Genomic DNA, 20,678 nt, shown 5'->3' with positions numbered 1-20,678 from the left:
ACCTGAAACTGAATATATAATCTCATCTTGTATATTTTTTTTTCAAATATCTTACTTCATTTATTTAGTTCTATATTTTATTAATACTGTCCTTTCTTCCTAATATGGATATATGTACTTAATTAAATGAATAAAATATTTTGTATAGACCAAAGCAAACCAGTACTTTTTATTTTAATTTATTATCGCGGTTGTTTCCTTTGCCATTTCATGAAATTATATTTTCAGATAGAGTAATATTTCTTTCAAAGATCATTTTCTACATTTTCTATTTGTAAAATTCACTGTGAAATACCATTTATTACAAAGAATTTATCCAAGTAGACGATACATGATGTGTATTACGTTTCATATAAATTATCGTTGTTATGCATTGCCTAGCAATAATTACTCTTTAAAGTTATCTTAATTCCTCTTACTTCATGGAACGCATAATAGTCAATTCCTACATACAAATAAGACAAGACCTAAGAACAAGACGTCTCGTTTTCGAATGCACCGCGCCTGAAATCAGATCACCAAATATCCCCACGTTCCATTTATTCTTCTTCCACCGCAAAAGCAGGTCCAATGGAGGGGATTGATACATTATCCTCGTGATATCGCGAGCAATGGAAGGGGAATAGCTCCGCGTGGTGCGGTGGGGAATGTTAGAGATGGTCGTGGGGTTCGATAACGCAAGCCTGCCTTGTCTAATTACTTTTACTTGTATCTGCTCGTATTTACTGGTAGAAGGAGAAGAGTCGTACGGAGCAGCATAGAACACGAGCTCGGAGCAGTAGGCACGAGGAAGGTCGTCTGTGAGAAACGAAGGATGGCCTGCTCGGAAACGCCGGTCACGACGCTTACAGTCTCCCTCGTTTATCTTCTGACGCTTTTCGGTGAGTTACCAACTTACAAGTTGGCCCACCTGCTTTCACGTTTCGATCTTACGTATTTTCCCGCGCGACGTCATCCATCCTTGTTAATTTTTAAATCCCTTTGCTATATTATTTGTCATTTTTCAATGTTTCGACCATCTATCCAGGCAACTATTCATAGAAGTGCTTGACGTTGATTAAAATTATTCAAGTGACTGTTTAAACAACTGTATTTATAAGCACAATAAGAACGACCAATTTTCTTTACATCTTTGATGTTATAACTATCCTTGTGTAAGTTAGAAAAAATTCGATAACTTGTGAACCGCATCGTATTATATATAGGATATGTTTATGATATAGATTTTTATTTAACCACTTTTCCTCGATTGGTTCTATCGATAAGTAGCTAGATTAAAAACAGTTAAATTAAGTAAATTAGAAGTGCAAAAACGTTTAATACGTGTTAACTGCTATAATGTTTAACCGTTGCATCGAACAAAGAATAAAGTTTCGTCTTATGTTTAAATGAAATCCGACGAATCTTATGAAAGTATCTACGCAGTGTTTGTTTCTTTGTTCAATGTATCTATACATTCAGTACTTTTTTGGTATTTCACTTTGTACCGGTTTGGTTAATCAAGGCTACAAAATTATTTTCTAACTCGGGGCATAGGACAATTATAGTAATCGACAACATAACTTTAGGACTTAAGAACAAAAAATAATTCTTTAATTACTTTAAAGTGCTACGAAGATCGTCTCTGATAGAAGTTTTTTTATATTTCAGGTTCCTACTGTCAAATGGCCCCAGGTAAATTAACATCTCTTTGTTTTATATTTGACATACTTTAATATAAAAAAACTAAAGGAAGATAAATAATAAATGTGATTTTTCTCTGCATAATTTACTTTCAGCAATTCAGAAAATTCGTTAGTAAAATATAAAATAATTGAAAACGTTGTACATATGCGGATCTATAAACTAAAAATAAATTGGAGCCTGTTTGGCGGGATAACTGATCTGAGATAACCTAACAGTGGTTAGGAATTCACGATTGGGTTTTATTCCTTTTAGCGTTGGTAATTTTACTCGAAACAGAAGATTCAAACGAAATCAAGCACCAAATTCGAAATTCAATTTTGTTCATTTTTAATTGTTATTAATATACTTTGGTTATGGCTATTTTTGTTTAACTTCCTTTTCATTTTCGATTACAAAAAATAGCTCGATCCAAAAAATAGCCGCAATTCATCCTTTCATTAATTACGAGAACGGAGTAACTATTTCCGTTTCCTTGTCGTGTAGCAGGGACTTGGTGAATTAACGGTGTTTATCGTTGGAGTATATTGGTGATATGCGATTATACATTCGTGTACACAAGTAAAGCCTGTGCCTATATATGCATGCATCTCGTATAGAGCACACTGAGGGCTTCGCCGCTTTTAGAAGAGCGATCCAGACTGTGACGATTTTGTGTGCGTAGATATGCGTACGTTTGTATACTGGGCGACTCAAAAATAGGGATTTGTGTTATGTAAAATATGAATCCATTAAAAGTTTATTTAATTTTGAGAAAATATATCATAATGAAATATCTCCTTTTATTTCATTACTTTATTTCCTAACTTTATTACATAAATGTTTATAAAATCACGCGAAGAACTATCTCTCGAGAAAAACGTTTATTTCTGCACTTGCAATAAGAGACTATAAAGGCAATATTTGTGGAGGTATGTCAGCGTGTGACAAGCAAATTGATTAATTTAATTATTACCGAAGTGAATTTCAAGGGATTAGGTTGAGTATTAAATTTGTTTATTGTACGTTTATACCAGTGTTATATCTATTTCGAGAAATATCATAACGATAATATTTTAAAGAAAGTCGTATGACTTTGTTATTTTTAAATTGGATTTATGAATGCGAAAACTGATATGTATCGTTTAACTGTGCTGATGCTGGTTGTATTGTAAATTCTTAGATTTCTGATTTTACCTTTTTTTCCCTATTTTCGTCATATTTTTGAGCCACCTTGTATGCACACTCGTGTGAACATATTTATCTTCGTGTAACCATACGCTGCACTTATAGATCCTTAAGTGCCAACGCTGATACATATTAAGTGTTTCCACAAACATGTAATTAGAATTATAGATCTTATCTGTTTATGAAAATATTATTTTCTTACATCAAATTAACGACATGGAAAGTAGTGTATTAAAACACGGTAGAATGACTAATTACGAATTGACGATTTGGAAGCAGATTGGCAAGTTAATTTTCAAATGAAATTATCGCATCGATCGGCATAATTACATTTACGTACTAAGTGAAAAAAGGTAGCTATCTACAAGTTATTCTATTCTAAAGTTTCATATAAAAACAGCTCATACACTTACTAACGAGTACAAACTCGAATTAAAATAATCACTGATTCTTCCTTTTGTTCTTTGCAGCTCTATCACTCCACGATATTAGTAAACAAAAAGGAAAAAAGAAAAATATACGTTTCATAACTTCGTAATCGCGCCAAACATTCTACACTCACGTATCTAACCACACGCAAACGTCAGCCGGCGATCAACGTCGCACTTACACACAGACAACCGCTATTCAGTGTGTCCCATTCTCATTGGCTTATAGACGAGCCATTACAGAGTCCATGGAGTAACAATGTTTGTCAGTCGACGGGTAACTTTGCCAGATCACATATCGAAATTGTCGCGTCGATCCTCGATCGATTCTTCGCCGGGTTTTCTCGTAGGACAGGGCGGAACGATAGATCCACGTTGTTTCTGTTACTTTATCGATCATGTATTGGAAAGTGTGCGTGATTTTTGTAGCCATGGCTGGTGCTACTAGAGGCTGGGACCTGGCAAGCGGATTGAAATATAAACTGACGACAACATTGCTGTTTAGCGAGGCAGCTCCGTCGAAATCCAGCGGGGACGTTGGCTTTCGATTAACCGGCGAATTGGATGTAACCGCCGTTTGGCAGAAACCGGATGATCCGAGTAGCTTTTTGCTGAATATCGAGGTGGGAATCGTTACTGTTTTATACAACTTCATTTATTGAAACGAAATTTTGGCTAGTGTTCGACTAAATGAATTTCTGTTAAGTGGATTTCTTCTACTCTTGAATAATGAATTGCTGTCACTTTAATGAGAGAAATGGCAGGAGAGCAATTCCTTACCGTATACCTAACACGTAATTCGTGAAGTTTTGGTAAAATACGGATTATTTCTAACTCGATGTATACAGATTCCAGTTCTTATCTTTGCTGTTCCCTCTTTGGAGATATGTTTGTATTAAATTTCTTTCTTTATTCGCGTACCATTCGCGTGCCATTGATAGCACGCATGAAAGTTCTTATTCAAGATGTAAAATATCTGATATTATCATTTTTTATACATATTTGTGTTTTATCAATAGCACAGTGTTCAGTCTATAATTGCCGAGTTTTATTGAATTTAACGAGACAGTTATTGCATGCAAAGGAAAATCTCAATTTCAAATAGAATTTTTATCGAGCAACGAACGATAAGTGGGGAGTTCGTCTTAGCAATATTAAGCTATGATAACCTTTTCTTAAAAGATTAAAGTACAGCACGTTTTACCAGATACCGTGAATGTATAATATATACGGTCGTCTCGACAAATAAGTTAACGGCCTTACGTTTAAACTTTTAGCGGAAACGTTAATTTATTTTCCTGAGCAATTATATATTATCTTCCGAGTATTCCCTTGATCACTGCCAAGGCTTTGATCGAGGTGGCCGCCATATATCAGGGCTGTCCTCGTGTCTCTTGCTTTTATAAAACCTCTTCCTTTTTCACCTTTTTCATATACTTACCATTTAGGACTTGGCAGGAAAACATTGAATAATAACTACATGACTAGCCTGTATACGCTTCCTGATGACTCACGAAGGTTACTGCACAAAATATTTGGGGAATTGATTTAATTAGATCGGTTATTATCATTTCACTATCGTTTCATTTCTACTACAAATTTTCACAGTAATCGTCATGGATAAAAACAAATTCTTGTATTTTTCATAGCTCCTGCAACCACAACTGTGGATCAAATCTCGAAGTGCTCCAGAACTAGAAGGATTCGTCGAACACTCCTCCAGAATAAACGCCCTTGCACAGAAACCTTTGCTGATATTTTGGAGGAACGGCGACGTAAATTCCATCTTCATGGATACCGCAGAGAGCGTCTCTTCGGCAAACCTCAAACGTGGCTTAGCTAGTTTATTCCAATATACAGTGTTCGATAGCGACGTCGAGGAACGAGATGCTTCCGGTCTCTGTAAAGTAACGTACCATTCTTTGGGACCGAGGACAATGGGAAAACGAAAAATATCCTGCAAGCAAAATATTCTACCACCAAAGAAACGGCATTCGAATCGATTGTTCGGCGTGAAGCTTACGAGTACTCGTAATTCAACCTACGAACTCACGGAGCAGCTTTTGCCTAGCTTGATTCGTGATGAGGAGAATCATCGAATGGCACTTACCGCCAGACCGGAAGTGGGCGCCATCGTCACGTCGGAGAGGACACTCGAGCTGCTTCCTGGCACGCTCAGCGCTAAAACCGTGCAGGCTGATACCTTGAATCAAGCTCTCGCTGCCGCGCAACCTGGATACAGAGAAACGAGTATCGAGCTACAATTGGAACCGTTCTCGTGCCCTGACTACGGATGCCCCACGGTTAGTTCATAAAATTCTTTTTCCTTGTTTTCTTTTAGAACGTACATTTTCCCATTAATCTATTCTAATTTAATACATGCAATTTGTTAACCTTCCTCGGCATCCCATAAACATCTTATGTTGTTATGGAAATTGATTTCTCGCCAAAATCAACAGCGTGCCGGTAAGCTGGGATACTTAAAATTATCTTCGTTTAAATCAACAAGTTTATTTGTCGAGTGTTTCCTGTTCTTTGTTTGCTTATGAGTAACCAATGATAAATGAATAAGGCAGGAAATGAAAGACACGTTACTGCATAACATCTTCTCATAAAGTCATCCATTTCATTATCCTGCTGGTAAATTAATATATCTAATAGATTAAAAATTGTACAAACAGATTTGCGATATCAAAATTATGGGAAATAATCGACTATAAATAAATATTTAATCGTATTTTTGTAATATTTGATTTTAGATCGAACAAACGGTCGAAGAGTACCGCAGCGCCCTGGAGAACAACGCATTGGGTACTGGAAAATCTGCTTCGGCGTTCCTGAAGTTACTACCTCTAGTCAGATCAGCCTCTCCAGATGAACTGCAGAAGCTCCTAAAAAGTCCACGATATCGTCAAATAAAACCTCAACTATTAGATATCTTCGGCGCCGCCTCGACCATAGCAGGACATCAAGCAGCCATGAAAATTCTTCGACAAGACGAAATAGGAAACGAGACTGAAAGATATCTTTGGGCTCTGTCTCTGTCTCCGACGCCGAATGCAGATATCGCTAAAAATATTCTGAGACGATCGGAAGAGACTCATCCGAACGACAAAGTGTCAGAAACGATAGCTTTAACCGCAGCAGCGATGGCACGTCATTTAGAGTGTCCAGCTAGCATCGAGAAAGCGAGAATCAGTTTGGAAATCGGTCTCGATACTTGCACGGGTGAAGAGTGCAAGCTGAAGTTCCTCAGGGCTCTAAGAAATTTAAGAACCAAGGCTGCGATCCCGACCTTGTTAAAATTTGCAACGAGTGAGAATAAAGCACTCAATGTCGCTGCTTGGAAGGCCCTGTCAGCGCTACCCAGAGATTCGCTGACTCCTGAAGTAAAAAAGGTAGCCAAACGAGTCTTTTACGAAATAGGTGGGCCAAAGAGAGACAGTAGTTCTAGAACTATAGCCTTGGATATTATTCTTGAAACGAATCCATCGAAGGAAGATATCAGACACTTGGTGGAGTATTTAGCAAACACAGATCTCGATTACGAGGTTCGGAAGTATCTCAGTCAACGATTGGAACAACTCTCTGATAAGGATCTTCGATTTGCTAAAGATCTGAGCGAAGTTTTGAGTACGTGTGGAAAGGATATCGTTAATTACAACGTGTATTCCCAGAAAGGTCTTAGCACAGCGTTCACGAGAAACTTTCTAAGGTCAATAGATAGTAATGGATCATTGATAACTATTCAAGAGATTCAGTCAGGTTTAATGAAGCGTGGAATAGTCGACGTAGTTCTTCAAGTTGAAGACCACGAAGAGGCGCTATTCTCTCTTGGCCTGTTCGCGGGAGGCCTAGGAAGCTTCGTTTCGACTTCCAGCCAGGAAAATGACATTCAGGATGTCGAACCATCTACTGCAGGAATGGAGCTCGATTTCCTAGGTGTTGGTATCAGGCCATTCGTCTTCTTCTCTGGCCAAGGGGAACTTATGAGTCACGTCTGGTCTGGATCAGCGTCCGAACGAACTCCAGCTTTCCAGGCCTTAGCTGCTCTCCATAACTACAACGAATACATTCCATTGGCCTCGGGAATCGTAGCCGAAATCGACGTCCAAGGTGCGGTTAGCTTCGATTTAGCTGGACAAATTCAACTGAGCCTATGGTCCAGAAACGCTCAGTCACTGGTGGATCTGAAGGCTGGAATTATGATCCAGGGAGGAACGAAAGTGCGTTCCGACTTTGTGCAGAGCATGGCTGAGTTCTCCATGTCGATGGAACCGAAATTGGAGTTGGCCACCGACGTAGACTTTTCCGGGCCGGTATCTCTGTGCATGAGACTTAGCCAACCAGAGAACGTGGTGAAGTATCAGGTATATAAGGTTGAAAGGGTAGCTGGAAGTAGGCACAAATTGAGAAAAACCAGGAGGATGAGGTTGCATAATCCTGGGAGGTCTTATCTGTTGAACAGAAAGAATAACGAGATGTGTTCGATGGTGTTCAGTTAATCGATAAAGACTGTTCGAGTTTGACATAGAACTTTATAGAATTTACGAAGACAGTTTTTATCGAAGATGTTACTTTCTTCTTCTTCCAATCGTGTATCGTGCAATGCGTCGAGGAAAGGGAATCGCGCGTGCTGCACGAAAAGGAACTGTATAGGTATATTTTTGTTGTAATTTTGTATTTTGTAATTACATTTTTTCTATTTTGTTATAATTTATATAATTTATGTACTCGGTACATTTACGATTTACGGGGAAAAAGAAATTTTATTCCGATGAAAATTGCTCGAACTCGTTCCACTTTTATCAACGCTATTTGTTTTGCAACTTACTTTGATTCGATTTTTTATAGTTGAATGACCCTTAATAATTGAATTATTTCATAGCCTTTTACATACGTGCTTTGCATATTTAAATGATACGCTAAGCGTAGAAGCTATAACGATTCTCATCAATTTTATTCAAAATATCTATGAGTAGTACACAAAATATTACTTTAAAATCGATATTAACAAGCAAAGAAATATCTAATACATTGTAGAGAGCTAAAAGTATATCGAGTTACTTATTTTTTGATGAATTTATAATTTATGAAACCTAATGTAATGCATGTTTTATACAAGGAATATTTTTATTCAGATATTGCTAGTTCAGAGAATATTATGTGTTGAAAGATATTATATTTTATGATATATATAGGAAGAGCTGGAAGAAGGCAGATCTGGAATTTATAGAATGTATTGAAGAGAAATGGAAATCAGAAAAAGTTTATACATTTTCTAAATTAAATGGAGAAATTTTAATTTATTTGTCGGAATATGAGATAAGAGGTATAAAAATTGATCTTGCATAAAGAAACGCAAAGTAAATCGTTGGAATAAATTGATTGAAATATAAGGATTAAAAAATGTCTTTTCTTTCGATCTTTAAGAACCTATCTTAATTTTCATAAAAATTCATTTTCTCCTTACTCAATTGCCTAATTTTAAACCTATATTTTGAACACTTTAACGACAGCCACACTCGGCAACAACCATGTCTTCGTAGCCGTACTGATAAGTTAAAGTTCCACTGGCATCCAGATAAAGCAGACTGGTAGGCGCTAGTCTCGTCGGTACGCAGCAAGCTCTGCCAACAGGTTTGCTGCCGCCCTCGATAGCCTGGAGAGCACCGTGTACCAACGTCTGCACGATCGCATGCTTCGTGGGGCTAAGATGATCGCCGAACGGGTAAAAGCACTTCCCAGAGCACTGATAGGCTTCGTACCCGGGTGGAGCAACGACCCATTCGTCGTACGCGATCAGTGCAAAGTCTACGTAAAGAGATCGTCGTCTGCAGGAATTCTTACGTCTTCTTCGGGGACCGTCGTCTTCGTCCGTCTCTTCTTCTTGAATGGAACGCCTTACGCGCCTCTTCCTCACTTTGGCGTAGCTCAATAACAAGATTGGGCCGTCTCCGCAAGGATGATAACCGACTCTACCGTATACTCGGAATCTGACGGCACTACCACTCCTTGCAGCCACTGCAGAAGTAACATTGAAAGCCCTCCAACTATCGTCCCTCCTCGATTTGCAGCTTCCAAAAGCGTCCGTATGATCTAAACGCACTCTGAGAATGGATCCAACAACGCCGAGCAACTCTGCTACCTCTAGAGCTTCGTCTGGGTCGATCGGAGGTATCGAGAATACCAGAATCCTGGCTCCTTCGTTGGTCGGACCTGACACATGGATCGGTTCTAACGCTCGAACTATGTCCACGTCTGATCTGCGGTGGTACAGCTCTAGCATGTATTTGGATACGACTCCACGATACTTTTTATGACTTTTGCCGATGGTTTTTCTGTTTGTTTTGTTAGAGAATCGACGGAAAACGGATGGAGAAGACGATGGAATGGAGAGGTCGAACTGAATCGACGCTTTCGCGTGTACCGTGGAGGTTCGCCAGGAAAGAGAACTGGTTTTCCACAATCCATAGACACAGAAAGTTCCAACGAAGAGTAAGAAGATATATTGAGAAGGGTTCATGGCGAAGAGCACTGGAGGGTTTGGTGATGGGTTTCAGGGATTTTAAATCGACGCGAAAGAGTGAAAAATTGGATGATTTCGAACCGAAGTCGATCGGATTTGGCATCCAACTGCCAACGAATCCTTGGCCGGTGGGTGAGGTTGAAGGACGGCTTTTAAATAACTGCCAATGGGAAGGAGGGATTCGAAATTGCTGCTGGAATGTCCTTATCATCGACAGACTGCCACTCGACCTCCAGGCTAGTCCGAGAGTTCGATGGTGCGCTATGAATCATAGCGGTGTGCAAGTCGGTCCAAACATCAATTATATGACATGTTCCTTGAGTTAATTTTCACAATGGGATTTTTTGATTAATTAGGAAATTCAAACTAACTATATTTATACTAAGATCATTGTTGTGAGAAACAAGATACCTTATATTCCTCTCTATATTCAACGTTGATTTTGGAAAGATTTCAAAGTATGTATCGATTGAAGCGATAGGCCTCGGAAAGATAGCTTAGGCAATAGATCCACAGCGTGGAAGGATGGCATAATGTTATCATCGTATCGTCGTCATAATAACTGTCTAATTTATAACTGTTAAATTTATTTTTAAAAGCAAACACTTGGAAATCACCAACATCATCTCCAAGAACGTCTGTACGTCCCATCCCGATCTTTTAGGGTGCTCTCGGGCGATCAATAATATTTGAAATAGTATGTTACCTTTGATACACCTTTGATAAAAATTCGATCGATTTTCGATCGTTATATTTAGTCTCTATAAATCGTAATTCAATTCGGTTGGTCGTAAATCAATCTTAGCCGCTGCAGAGCGCCGCAAGCATCAACGAAAGCGACTCGTCGGAAAACGCAGATGCAGAAAGATCAAACCACACTTAACGTCTAACGTTTGATCGATATTGACTCTTCTTAAATCGCTTGCACCGACTGGAACGCTTACATTAATCAGTGGTGGTTGAAAAAGCGGCTGTCGTCGTTCACGGAAGAATCTTTAACGAGCGCTTTCAGCCAGCTCGTTCGACGTTAAAGTCCGATGGGTTGATCGATTTTTTCGCTGGCGATCATCCAACAAGTTCGGTGGCTGTTGAGGACGACGCTCGCTCCACCAGCGGTCCACTATATTTAAATATAGTCGAAGATCGTCGTAGAGAGATGAGCAGCTAGTCTTATGTGCGAGCTACTGATAGCAGCCGCTCCTCTCGGTGGAGCAGCAGCAGCAGTAGCACTTCTGACAAGCAAAGTGATTGAGAGGTGAGCTCCGACATTGAAGAGGTGGTGTCGATCCCGTGGCCTGTACGGGCCCTCGTCTCGTTTCAAGTGACCGTGCGTATCCCGGGCAAGATCTTCAGCTGAAAAGGAGCAGGACGTCGGCCCGTGGCCGCTCGTGTAGCGCGCTTTCTCTGTGCAGCGTTCATCGATCGTCTCGAGATTATGACGTCCAGTTGTTTCTCCCCTCCGCCTCTTCGACCACCGATCGACATCAGCGATCAGTCCGACACAGTCAAGGTGGAGTGTTTTCTTAGTTCTTCGATTCGATCGGTTCCCTGTTCAAACCGTCCCATTAACTTTCGTTCTTCACCATCTTCGGGACCACCTGACGGCATGCTAAGTTAGATCTTAGAAAATCGTGAACAGATAACCGCGATACAAAACCGTTTCTCCTGGTTTATCTCATTAGGCCATAGAAGGTTCTGATGAAATCCACGGGCCAGCCTGTCCGATGTCGAAGCACGCGCGTGTGTAGGTGGGCAGACTTGTTGCACAAGCGACTTGGCGACGTCGAATCGTCGCAAACGCGGTAGAAGAATGGTGGAAGGAAAAGTAGGAGAACGAAGCTCGAGCGACGGTCGCTTTCCATTGTAGGGGTTTCGTGATCTCGAGGGCGGGTCGATACTTGGACGTACCACCCCATTGCGTCTACGTGCCATACAATATCCCCGTCGCACGACGTATCCGATATTCTTAGATTTGCACTTGGCATTCCGTTATATAACGATGAAAAACATACGTGGGATTTCACGTGCGCAAACGTGTGTGTTTTGCAGGGTACTGACCTGATCAAAGTGTCGAGGTTTTATAAGGACAGCAAGGAGGGAAAGTTCGTGAGCTTCTTGTACGAGGATACAAGGACTCTGTACGATGGTTTCCGCAAAGGCGCCAAGGAGTCCAGTAAGTTTGAACTCATCCCAGCTTGGTTTGCGAATCGTTAACACGCGAATGGTCTCGTTTTCGCGTCTATCCCGTCACACGGGACTACAATTTCGATAGACGCGTGACTTGACAAATTCTCATTTTCGTAAATACGCGCGACCTCTTCCGGACGTACGTGGTTATTATTCGTTAGCTGGTCTTCTTGACACACAGACAACGGACCCTGTCTTGGCTGGCGGGATGGACCAAACAAACCGTACCAGTGGCTACATTACAACGAGACCCTGCTCAGGGCGAAGAATTTCGGTTCTGGCTTAGTGTCTTTGGGGCTGATGCCAGGATCGCACGCACTCGTGGGTCTCTACAGTCAGAACTGTCCGGAATGGATCCTCGCCGAGCAGGCTTGCTACACGTACTCGTTGGTAGTAGTGCCTTTGTACGACACACTGGGCCCTGATGCCTGTGCCTTTATCATTAACCAGGCTGAGATCAATTTAGTCGTCTGCGAGAACGACAGCAAGTGTAATTTGCTGCTCGACAAGGCGCCGAGGTACGTGCCCTTTGTCGGAATTTGTTCGAGAAGCGTAATTTTATCGAACGTAAGCCTCTTGCGTTAAAAGAATCGAAGGCGGAACGTTTCAACGTGTTTTCGACCAGACAGTGATACAAGTTACAATTCCGATCACTCGAGAGCGTGATAATTGGGTTGTTGCAGTGGCAGTATGCCACGAATCGATATAAACGCATTTTTTACAGCATCGACGCGCGACACGATTTACAAATCTCGCGTGGTATCGCAAACAAATTTAAAGGTTTCCGTGCAATGTCCTGAGACATCTTGGCACGCTAAACCAACGTGACTTTTTACCGCAATTTCGATTTAACGTAATAAACTAGACTAGATTTTCACGATCGATATAAAGTACATCCAGAAGTTCGTGCAAACAAAGCCGAATCTCGCTTATCCCCTGACTGGACTCGACCGATCGGATAACTGTCTTTCATTTCAGATGTCTAAGGAAAATGGTGGTGATAAAAGAAACGAGACAAGCGACGAACCAGAGGGCGAAGAACCGCGGCGTCGAGTTGTTCAAGTTCGAGGAAGTAGAACGTATCGGTGCCCAAAAAAATCATCCGGAAGTTCCGCCCAAGACGACGGATCTGTGCACCATATGCTATACGTCCGGGACCACGGGCAATCCGAAAGGCGTGATGTTGACGCATCAGAACGTGATGGCGAGTATAAGCGCGGTTTTGATACAATTAGGCGAGCACAGGCCCTCGTACAAGGATACGATGATCAGCTTTTTGCCCCTGGCACACATGTTGGAACGGTGCTGCGAGAACGGCATGTACATGGTGGGCGCGTCCGTGGGTTTCTACAGCGGTGACATCAAAAGGTTGCCCGAGGATATGAAAGCCTTGAGGCCTACCGTGATGCCAGCGGTGCCGAGACTGTTGAATCGAATGTACGACAAGGTGAGCACAACCACTTACGAAATTTACCCATTTCCCAATCACCTCGTACCTGTTCGTTTCCAACTTATTCTGCTACCACCTGACGCTGGTAAATATACACCGAATCCATTGTTTCTAGTTTTGTTCGCGCAATTTGCCACGAAACCAGCACGGTAATTACCGGTGTGGTTGAAGTGGAAGTTGATTTTCGAAATAACCAATATTCAGATCGTTAGTGAAAAACGCGCACTTGCGCTTCGCCTTCGTAATTATATTCATAAATCAAACAAGTAAAAACAATTACGCAAATAAAACAGTGATTTAGTAACTTATAACTTAAAATATCCTGAGACAGGTGTAACTATTCGAAGAAGAGATTAATTTATGTTTATTACTACTTACCACGAAACCTTGTGCCTCCCTTCTGATATTTCTTTTCCAAACGTTCGTAAAACACTTTTCCACGCACTTGGTCGAAAATAGCACTGAACGAAAAGTTCCGCTAGCTGCAAATATAATTATCTAAACAAAATACTTGACGCGGATGTGTTTAGAAAATTTCTATTCCGTGTTTACCATTTGGGTGGTAGTGGCGAGTGTTCAAGTGGTATTCTTGGCGATCAAAGTTACCGGAGAATCGAAAAAGATATTTTAGAGTGTGCTCATCGAGATGCAAGGACGGATAACCCGTAGGGCGTAGGAAATCGCGTCCCACGGAAGTCGTGGAATTCGTGACTCGTTCGTCTCCAACGAGTAGCGATTTACGAGTGAAGTGATATTTTTACCCTTGACGAAGGTGTCGGAGTGCAAGAATACGCGCTAAGTAATTTATTCCCGGACAATTTATCGGCAGACAAGATCGGTCATCTTGTGAAACGCTTAATGAATTTCCCCTTGTACCGGTGGCTAAAAATAGTTTGACGAATATCACGAGTCGCCTCGGCTACATTCGAGTTTGATGGACAGTTGCATTAGCGAAATTATCCAGATGTGTTTGTTTCGCGCGAATGTCTTCTACGTACACGTATCTCTGCTCACGGTCGAAATAATAAACCCTCTTTCCTTGTCTATTTTCAGATCGATGGACGATTAACGTATTCCATGTCGCGAGAAAATGTACTCGTTTTACGAGTGTTTTAAATCCTTGCGAAAAGAAGCTGCGTTTTAGGAAATTTAGAATATATATATATATATTTGACGACTGGTATCGTAGCTATCCGAGATCATCGATGGTCTAGGAAAAATTTTTTGTTAAAAGATACATCGATTTATATTTCGTTTGCAACTACTTGGACGATTTATGGATATCCCTTCAGCTTCCGATTAATCAAACGGGATTAGCAAGTTTCGCTTTACATATTCTTTGACAGAAAGTGGTCTTTTAGTTGTAAATGTATGGTTCTTGGTCTATCGAGTATAAGTCTACGAGGATCAAGAGACTTATGAGAAACGTATGAATCAGCAGATAATATTTTAAATGATTCTTTCGTTTTAAACGATTCTTATTTAATGGTAAGCTTATTTTTTTAAAGTTTAGCATTCGATGATTTATGGAAACTTAAACATTGTTAGCAAAGATTTATTACCTTCGTTCACTTCCAAACATTACAAATCTTTTTGAAAACAAATTACGCCGGATAGGATCCTATTCGTCTCGTTGCTATTACGAATGAAATTAAAAGAGTTTCGATAACACAAGAATAATCGATTACAGATTTTAATTCCATATATATTTTTCTAGGAAGATTTTTGCGCTTTAAAAACGAAAATATTTTCGCGATAGTACATCGACACGAAGTGCACACGTAAGAATATAAAGTCGCATTTTATTAAGGTCAATGTTACGTAATACATTTTGAGACAGTACTGGCAGAACCAGATCGAGGATGACAGGGATAGCGCGACGAAACAGGTGGAGAGGCAGTTCCATCTTCTACCGTGACCCTGATATCCCGAATGAATGGAATTCGTGCATTTTATGCTTTCATAATAAATCTACGTATCAAATTCGCGATGTGAATGAATATGTACACATATTTTCTCTCGTTTCACAAATTCGATGAAATCGAAATACAATAATAATAATTGGAGCAAGAATGGATATAAAATTTAGCACAAAATTTCTCGAATATTAGATTCAGCAAAAATCCGCTACCGCTACGATTAATACCAGACTTGACAGTTGACACAGCGATACAGCCTATTAACGAGAATTTACAAAGACATCGCAATTTTCTTATTTATCTTTCAACGAGATAATTTTAATATCTAGTATAAAGATTACTGCTTTCGACACGTTCGTAACACGTAATCCGTGCAAAAACGCATAACTCTATTCTGTTCTTGAATGTGCTACGCGCGAATATATTCGCAAAAATAGCCAGATGGCATGACTTTGCTTAGAGCCGTAAATTAATGCAACACTTGAAAGTGCACTTTATCGACTAGCATAGGCTCGATGTTTTCCTCTGATTCCAAAGAACGACGATGACAGTTGTATAGAAAATACGTTGATTATTCAATATTATATTAATCAAATTTTATTTATTTATTTATTAGAATATTATTCGAATTAATACGTCAACCATATGGAACGGAAACACAGATGTAAAATCTATATAAAGCTCCTATACTCCATAAATCTCCTATTACACAAAACTGACAAACTACCCAAACGAGCATTCTGAAGGCGTATCATCGCGCGATCACGTAACTCATCGATGCCAGTAAACAGCTTTTCTTCAAGGAAATCGTCCACTCACGCACAGTTAAGATTCAAAAATAAATATTTCGAAAGTAGGTTTGGAATAAACCGTAACAACCGTACAAGCCAGAAATTGAACTCCCTGGTAAACAAGTCTGTCTCATTAGTACAGAGACATCAAAAAGATCGATTCTCCATCTCTAACGTTTCGGGCAAACTCCTCGAATTTCAGAGCTGACAGCTCTAGAAAGACGATTTCTATGCTCGACTGTTCCGACATGGAAAAGCGAGAGATCTCGTTTCACTTTAAGAACGTGTCGATCGAGCATCATCTAAAATTTCTTTTCGGGTATATAAATGGAGCTCTATTGTAACTCGTTCACCCGCCGGTTGCCAGTGTTCTTCGCGAAAACAGTCCACCACCAAGCTGGATCGCTCGATCAACCACGTTAAATATAGCAGGCATAGTCACCAATCGGCATTTTGCAGGTCCAAACTGAACTTCAGAGTTCGTGCTTGAAGAGGCTGGTATTTAGCCTGGGTATGCGGGCGAAGGAGGCAGAGATCAAGAAAGGGATCATCAGGAACAACAGCGTGTGGGACAAGCTGGCCTTCGCGAAGATCAAGGAATCGACAGGAGGCAGGTTGAGGCTGATGGTCGTTGGATCTGCTCCATTAGCGGGCAACGTTCTCACCTTCACCAGATGCGCTCTCGGCTGTATAGTCGTCGAGGGATATGGTCAGACCGAGTGCGGTGCACCGATCACTCTTACCGTCCAGGTTAGAATCGCGTTTCAAGCGCTAATCACTGGGCTGTAAATGTTTATACGTCCTTAAGTGTATCGCACAAATTTCGCTTTACGTTTTCCATATTTTTTTTTTTTTTTTTACTTGATTAATTCGTGCGTTAAGCGATCGATCATTGATCGGTGTTAATGGTACTAGACACTCGGCGCTTAACACCCGCTAAAGAAACAATTAATTTCTATGTTTCGCTCTAACAAGAGATTAATTAGTTAATTACTTGAGTAGCTCGCGGAACGTGAAACAGAAATTTAGATAAATGTATCATTTGACTCGACGTAAACAAGATAATTCAGACTAACAGTTAACAAGATGTTAATTTTAACGCCAGTAATTTTTTATGGTACCATTATTTGAATCTACGATTCGTCTTATCGTGAAAAGTATTAATTTGTTAAATCGGAAACCTTTTTAAACGATATGTAATTAGTTCTCTTCCTTCCGATTCCACGTGTTGCACATAGCTGAACGTGTCAATCGAAGACACGCAGTTACCTCAAAGTACGTTTGTCGTTTAACCGTTTCTTACTCGAGTAATACTATACATATACACGTAGTGAATGGAATGCAATGAGGGGAATAAACGGGGTACGTTAACAGACGTTTCAACTCGAAACGGATACATAGCCGTATCTCTACGGCGAAAGAGCCGGTCAATAAATGCTCCGTAAATAAATCGCTCGTGCACTCGCTGACCTTATAAATCGCGGGTTACAGATTTCAGCCAGCTAGAAAAGCAAGCCATTTTGTGTTAAAAAAATAAATTATCCGAAAGTTATCGTCAATTTAAAATACGATGTTTACGCAAAGGATTCATGCAGCGTTTGATTTGCGAATAATAAATAATAATTTAATTTCGATGGAAAATTCGCTTGTTAAAACTGATTTTTTCTCTTCGTTGGAATTGATAGCCTCTAAGTGGAGACAAGTCGAGAAAACAATGGTGAACACGCGATGAGATCGTTCGATTTCGATCGAGTTCAATCGAACAACGATCAAGTGACACGCGTGGTCACTATTCTTGGCATATTTACAGGTATCGATGTATTATACGTGGCTAGACGAAACCAGCTATTATTTATACGCGGGCATAGGTATATTCTTGTCGGGCAGACCGGCGAGAAAAAAATGTTGCAACCACGCGCCAAAGCACGTGGTAAATCACGTCACTTGGTAAATCATCACGATCGACCGTGTAAATATATGTATGCATACGCGTCTACAACTACTGTCAAATATTCTATCACTCTGCACAAAGTCATTATGGTCTAAATTACGTTAAAAAGAGAACATTTGTAAAATACTCGGCGTATTACGGTACACGGTGTAATGCCGAGTGATGGCATAGAATAAATAATTGCTCAGCTCGCGATAACAAATAGCCGTTTTGTGTAAAATATGGTTTTACTATGTGTCGTAACTGACATTCCGTTATAACGAACATTTCGATGTAAATTATATAAGTTAGATAAGATATTCGTAATTTATAATTTCTACTTCAGTGTTTAAACTGATAACTGGTAGACTTATTGTTGCAATCGTACAAAAATACCAAATTTACATATTTCTCGTACGTATGTTGATTTGCAGATTTATTCGATTTACATAGCACGTTACACAGCAGCTTAACAATATTTGCAGCGAATGTTTCAAGTAATTACGAAGCATTCGCCCGAATGAATTATCAGTTTAAAAATTTCGATATCTAATAGCGAGAATCTGAATTTATCTACCTTTATGCGTTATTATTATAGGGCGATCATGTACCAGAGCATGTAGGTCCACCAGTCCCTTGTTGCTGCATTAAATTGGTGGACGTTCCGGAAATGGAATACTTTGCGAAGAAGAATCAAGGCGAAGTGTGCGTAAAAGGCACCAACGTTTTCGTAGGGTACTTCAAGGATCCCGAAAGAACCGCTCAAGTTATCGATGAATTCGGCTGGCATCATACCGGTGACGTTGGCATGTGGTTACCTGTAAGAGGAAACGATATAATTAAACATATTTCTTATGATACATCTGGCTCAACGCAAGTCCGAATTAATTTTTTGTTACAAATAGAATATTACTACTATTATACTTTTATTACTATTTCTATTTGAATTAATTAATTAATTATTCTATTTTCTATTTGAATTAATCAAATTAATACGATTCTTTCTTTCTAGAACGGAACACTTAAAATAATCGATCGAAGGAAACACACCTTCAAGCTTTCGCAAGGAGAGTACATAGTTCCAGAGAAAATCGAGAATATTTATTTGCGCAGTCAATATGTTCATCAAGTGTTCCTCCACGGGGAATCCCTAAAATCTTGCGTTGTAGGAATAGTAATACCACACGTGGATGTTGTAAAATGTTGGGCGGTGGAGAACGGTATACCAGGTACACTCAGCGTATTATGTGCTAATCCGCAAGTCAAACAGTTGATCATGGACGACATGCTTTCGTGGGGAAAAGAAGCCGGTCTCAAATCTTTCGAACAGGTGGGAAAAATCTGCCAATATTTTTACTTAAAAAATTAATTTGCTTTCATTTGTTTACGCGCATAAAGGAAAACAAAAAAGCAAGGTCTTTTTTATCGACGTAACAATTAAAAATATTTTTCGACTAAAGTATCCAAGACCTTTAAACGCACCGCTCACGTAACGTTTAAAGGATAAAAATTTTACTGTAAAGTGAAATAATTTCGAAGTAACTTCTATCATTGACGCAGTTTGAAAGTTATATACAATACTATCATTTCTGTTTATATCAGGTGAAAGACATTTATTTACATCCGGATCCGTTCTCCGTACAAAATGGCCTTCTTACACCAACATTGAAAATGAAACGACCTCAGTTGAAAGACTACTTCAAACCGCAGATAGAAGATCTCTATCGACATTTGGACTGATTAGACTGAGCATTGTCTTTGATTCTGTTTTCTTTAGCATCGAGAACAGCAACGCGAAAAATCGAGACACGTTTGCGTCGCATTCATAGAGAAATCACTTCCGCCATCGAATATTTGTTACCCCGCGATACTTTATTATATCATTTTCTTCACAATTACATAGAGGCGCAAAAAAAAAGCAGAAGAAAAGCACCGTTTAGGCTATTTAGATAATCGATAACATTATAATAAAATGTGTTATTATTAGGTGCGTCTCGTTTTCTCTTGACTATAGTCATCCTTCGATATTTGTCGCGTGTATTTACAGATTTCTTCGTCTCCCTATTCCTGTATTTTGATACAAATTATTACCGCCTTTATGACACACTTAACGGTACATTATAGATGTATATTTTTATCGATAACAATAGTCAAATGAATTCTGAATTATGATCTAGTACAAAGTAGGATATTTAAAAACGAATAATCATTTATTACCGTAAAATGCAATCGGGTATATGTGCAATGTGTAAAACGAACTTGAGATTAATGTAATAAATAGATTGCAAAACTGGACAACTTAAAAACGTACTACAAGATGATTCTAAATACATGGGAACATTTTAATAAATTCCGTTTCTGTGAACAATGTTCACATATGGCGCTGGACAGATTAACTTTTTATAATTATTAATAATACATTAGAACTTTTCTCTCACTGTTTGACGTAATTCTGTCATATTTAAGCGTTTCTTCTTGTGTGGTAACATTAAATATATATTGAATCCATACGGAACTGTGATTAACATTAGTGAGCATAGAAGGCTTAAATCACAATGATACTAAATGCTCCAAATGAGTGAAAAGATCAATGA

The 20,678-nt window shown here is 39.5% G+C and overlaps 3 protein-coding genes and 1 long non-coding RNA gene across 5 annotated transcripts; 2 read left to right on the top strand and 2 right to left on the bottom strand.

Annotated features, from left to right (window-relative positions):
- Positions 1–587: 587 nt before the first annotated feature.
- On the top strand, positions 588–8,066 carry LOC117233595 (microsomal triglyceride transfer protein large subunit). Of its 2 annotated transcripts, XM_033494062.1 has the most exons (5): positions 588–881; positions 1,651–1,674; positions 3,708–3,901; positions 4,928–5,581; positions 6,038–8,066. In XM_033494062.1, exons 1-5 carry the CDS (start codon positions 815–817, stop codon positions 7,781–7,783), a joined length of 2,685 nt encoding a protein of 894 aa, XP_033349953.1. In that variant the 5' UTR covers positions 588–814; the 3' UTR covers positions 7,784–8,066. The 2 variants fall into 2 exon arrangements, with proteins under 2 accessions (XP_033349953.1, XP_033349954.1); XM_033494063.1 differs by lacking the exon at positions 1,651–1,674.
- A 690-nt stretch (positions 8,067–8,756) lies between these two features.
- LOC117233599 (growth/differentiation factor 2-like) lies at positions 8,757–9,984 on the bottom strand. Its single transcript, XM_033494067.1, has one exon. The coding sequence runs from the start codon at positions 9,802–9,804 to the stop codon at positions 8,788–8,790; it is 1,017 nt and encodes a 338-aa protein (XP_033349958.1). The 5' UTR covers positions 9,805–9,984; the 3' UTR covers positions 8,757–8,787.
- Positions 9,985–10,635: 651 nt separating this feature from the next.
- On the top strand, positions 10,636–20,653 carry LOC117233596 (long-chain-fatty-acid--CoA ligase 1). The gene is made up of 8 exons (XM_033494064.1): positions 10,636–11,317; positions 11,857–11,980; positions 12,176–12,512; positions 12,973–13,441; positions 16,614–16,904; positions 18,683–18,904; positions 19,097–19,414; positions 19,687–20,653. Exons 1-8 carry the CDS (start codon positions 11,243–11,245, stop codon positions 19,822–19,824), a joined length of 1,974 nt encoding a protein of 657 aa, XP_033349955.1. The 5' UTR covers positions 10,636–11,242; the 3' UTR covers positions 19,825–20,653.
- Positions 18,485–19,276, bottom strand: LOC117233600. Its single transcript, XR_004493353.1, has 2 exons — positions 19,135–19,276; positions 18,485–18,902 (listed from the first exon to the last, which is right to left on the bottom strand). It is a non-coding gene; the product is annotated as an uncharacterized LOC117233600 (long non-coding RNA).
- Positions 20,654–20,678: the final 25 nt, after the last annotated feature.

The sequence above is a fragment of the Bombus vosnesenskii genome, unplaced genomic scaffold, assembly GCF_011952255.1.
Source record: "Bombus vosnesenskii isolate JDL3184/JDL3185 unplaced genomic scaffold, Bvos_JDL3184-5_v1.1 scf7180000013297, whole genome shotgun sequence".
Taxonomy (NCBI): domain Eukaryota; kingdom Metazoa; phylum Arthropoda; class Insecta; order Hymenoptera; family Apidae; genus Bombus; species Bombus vosnesenskii.
This window is presented reverse-complemented; position numbering and strand designations above follow the sequence as displayed.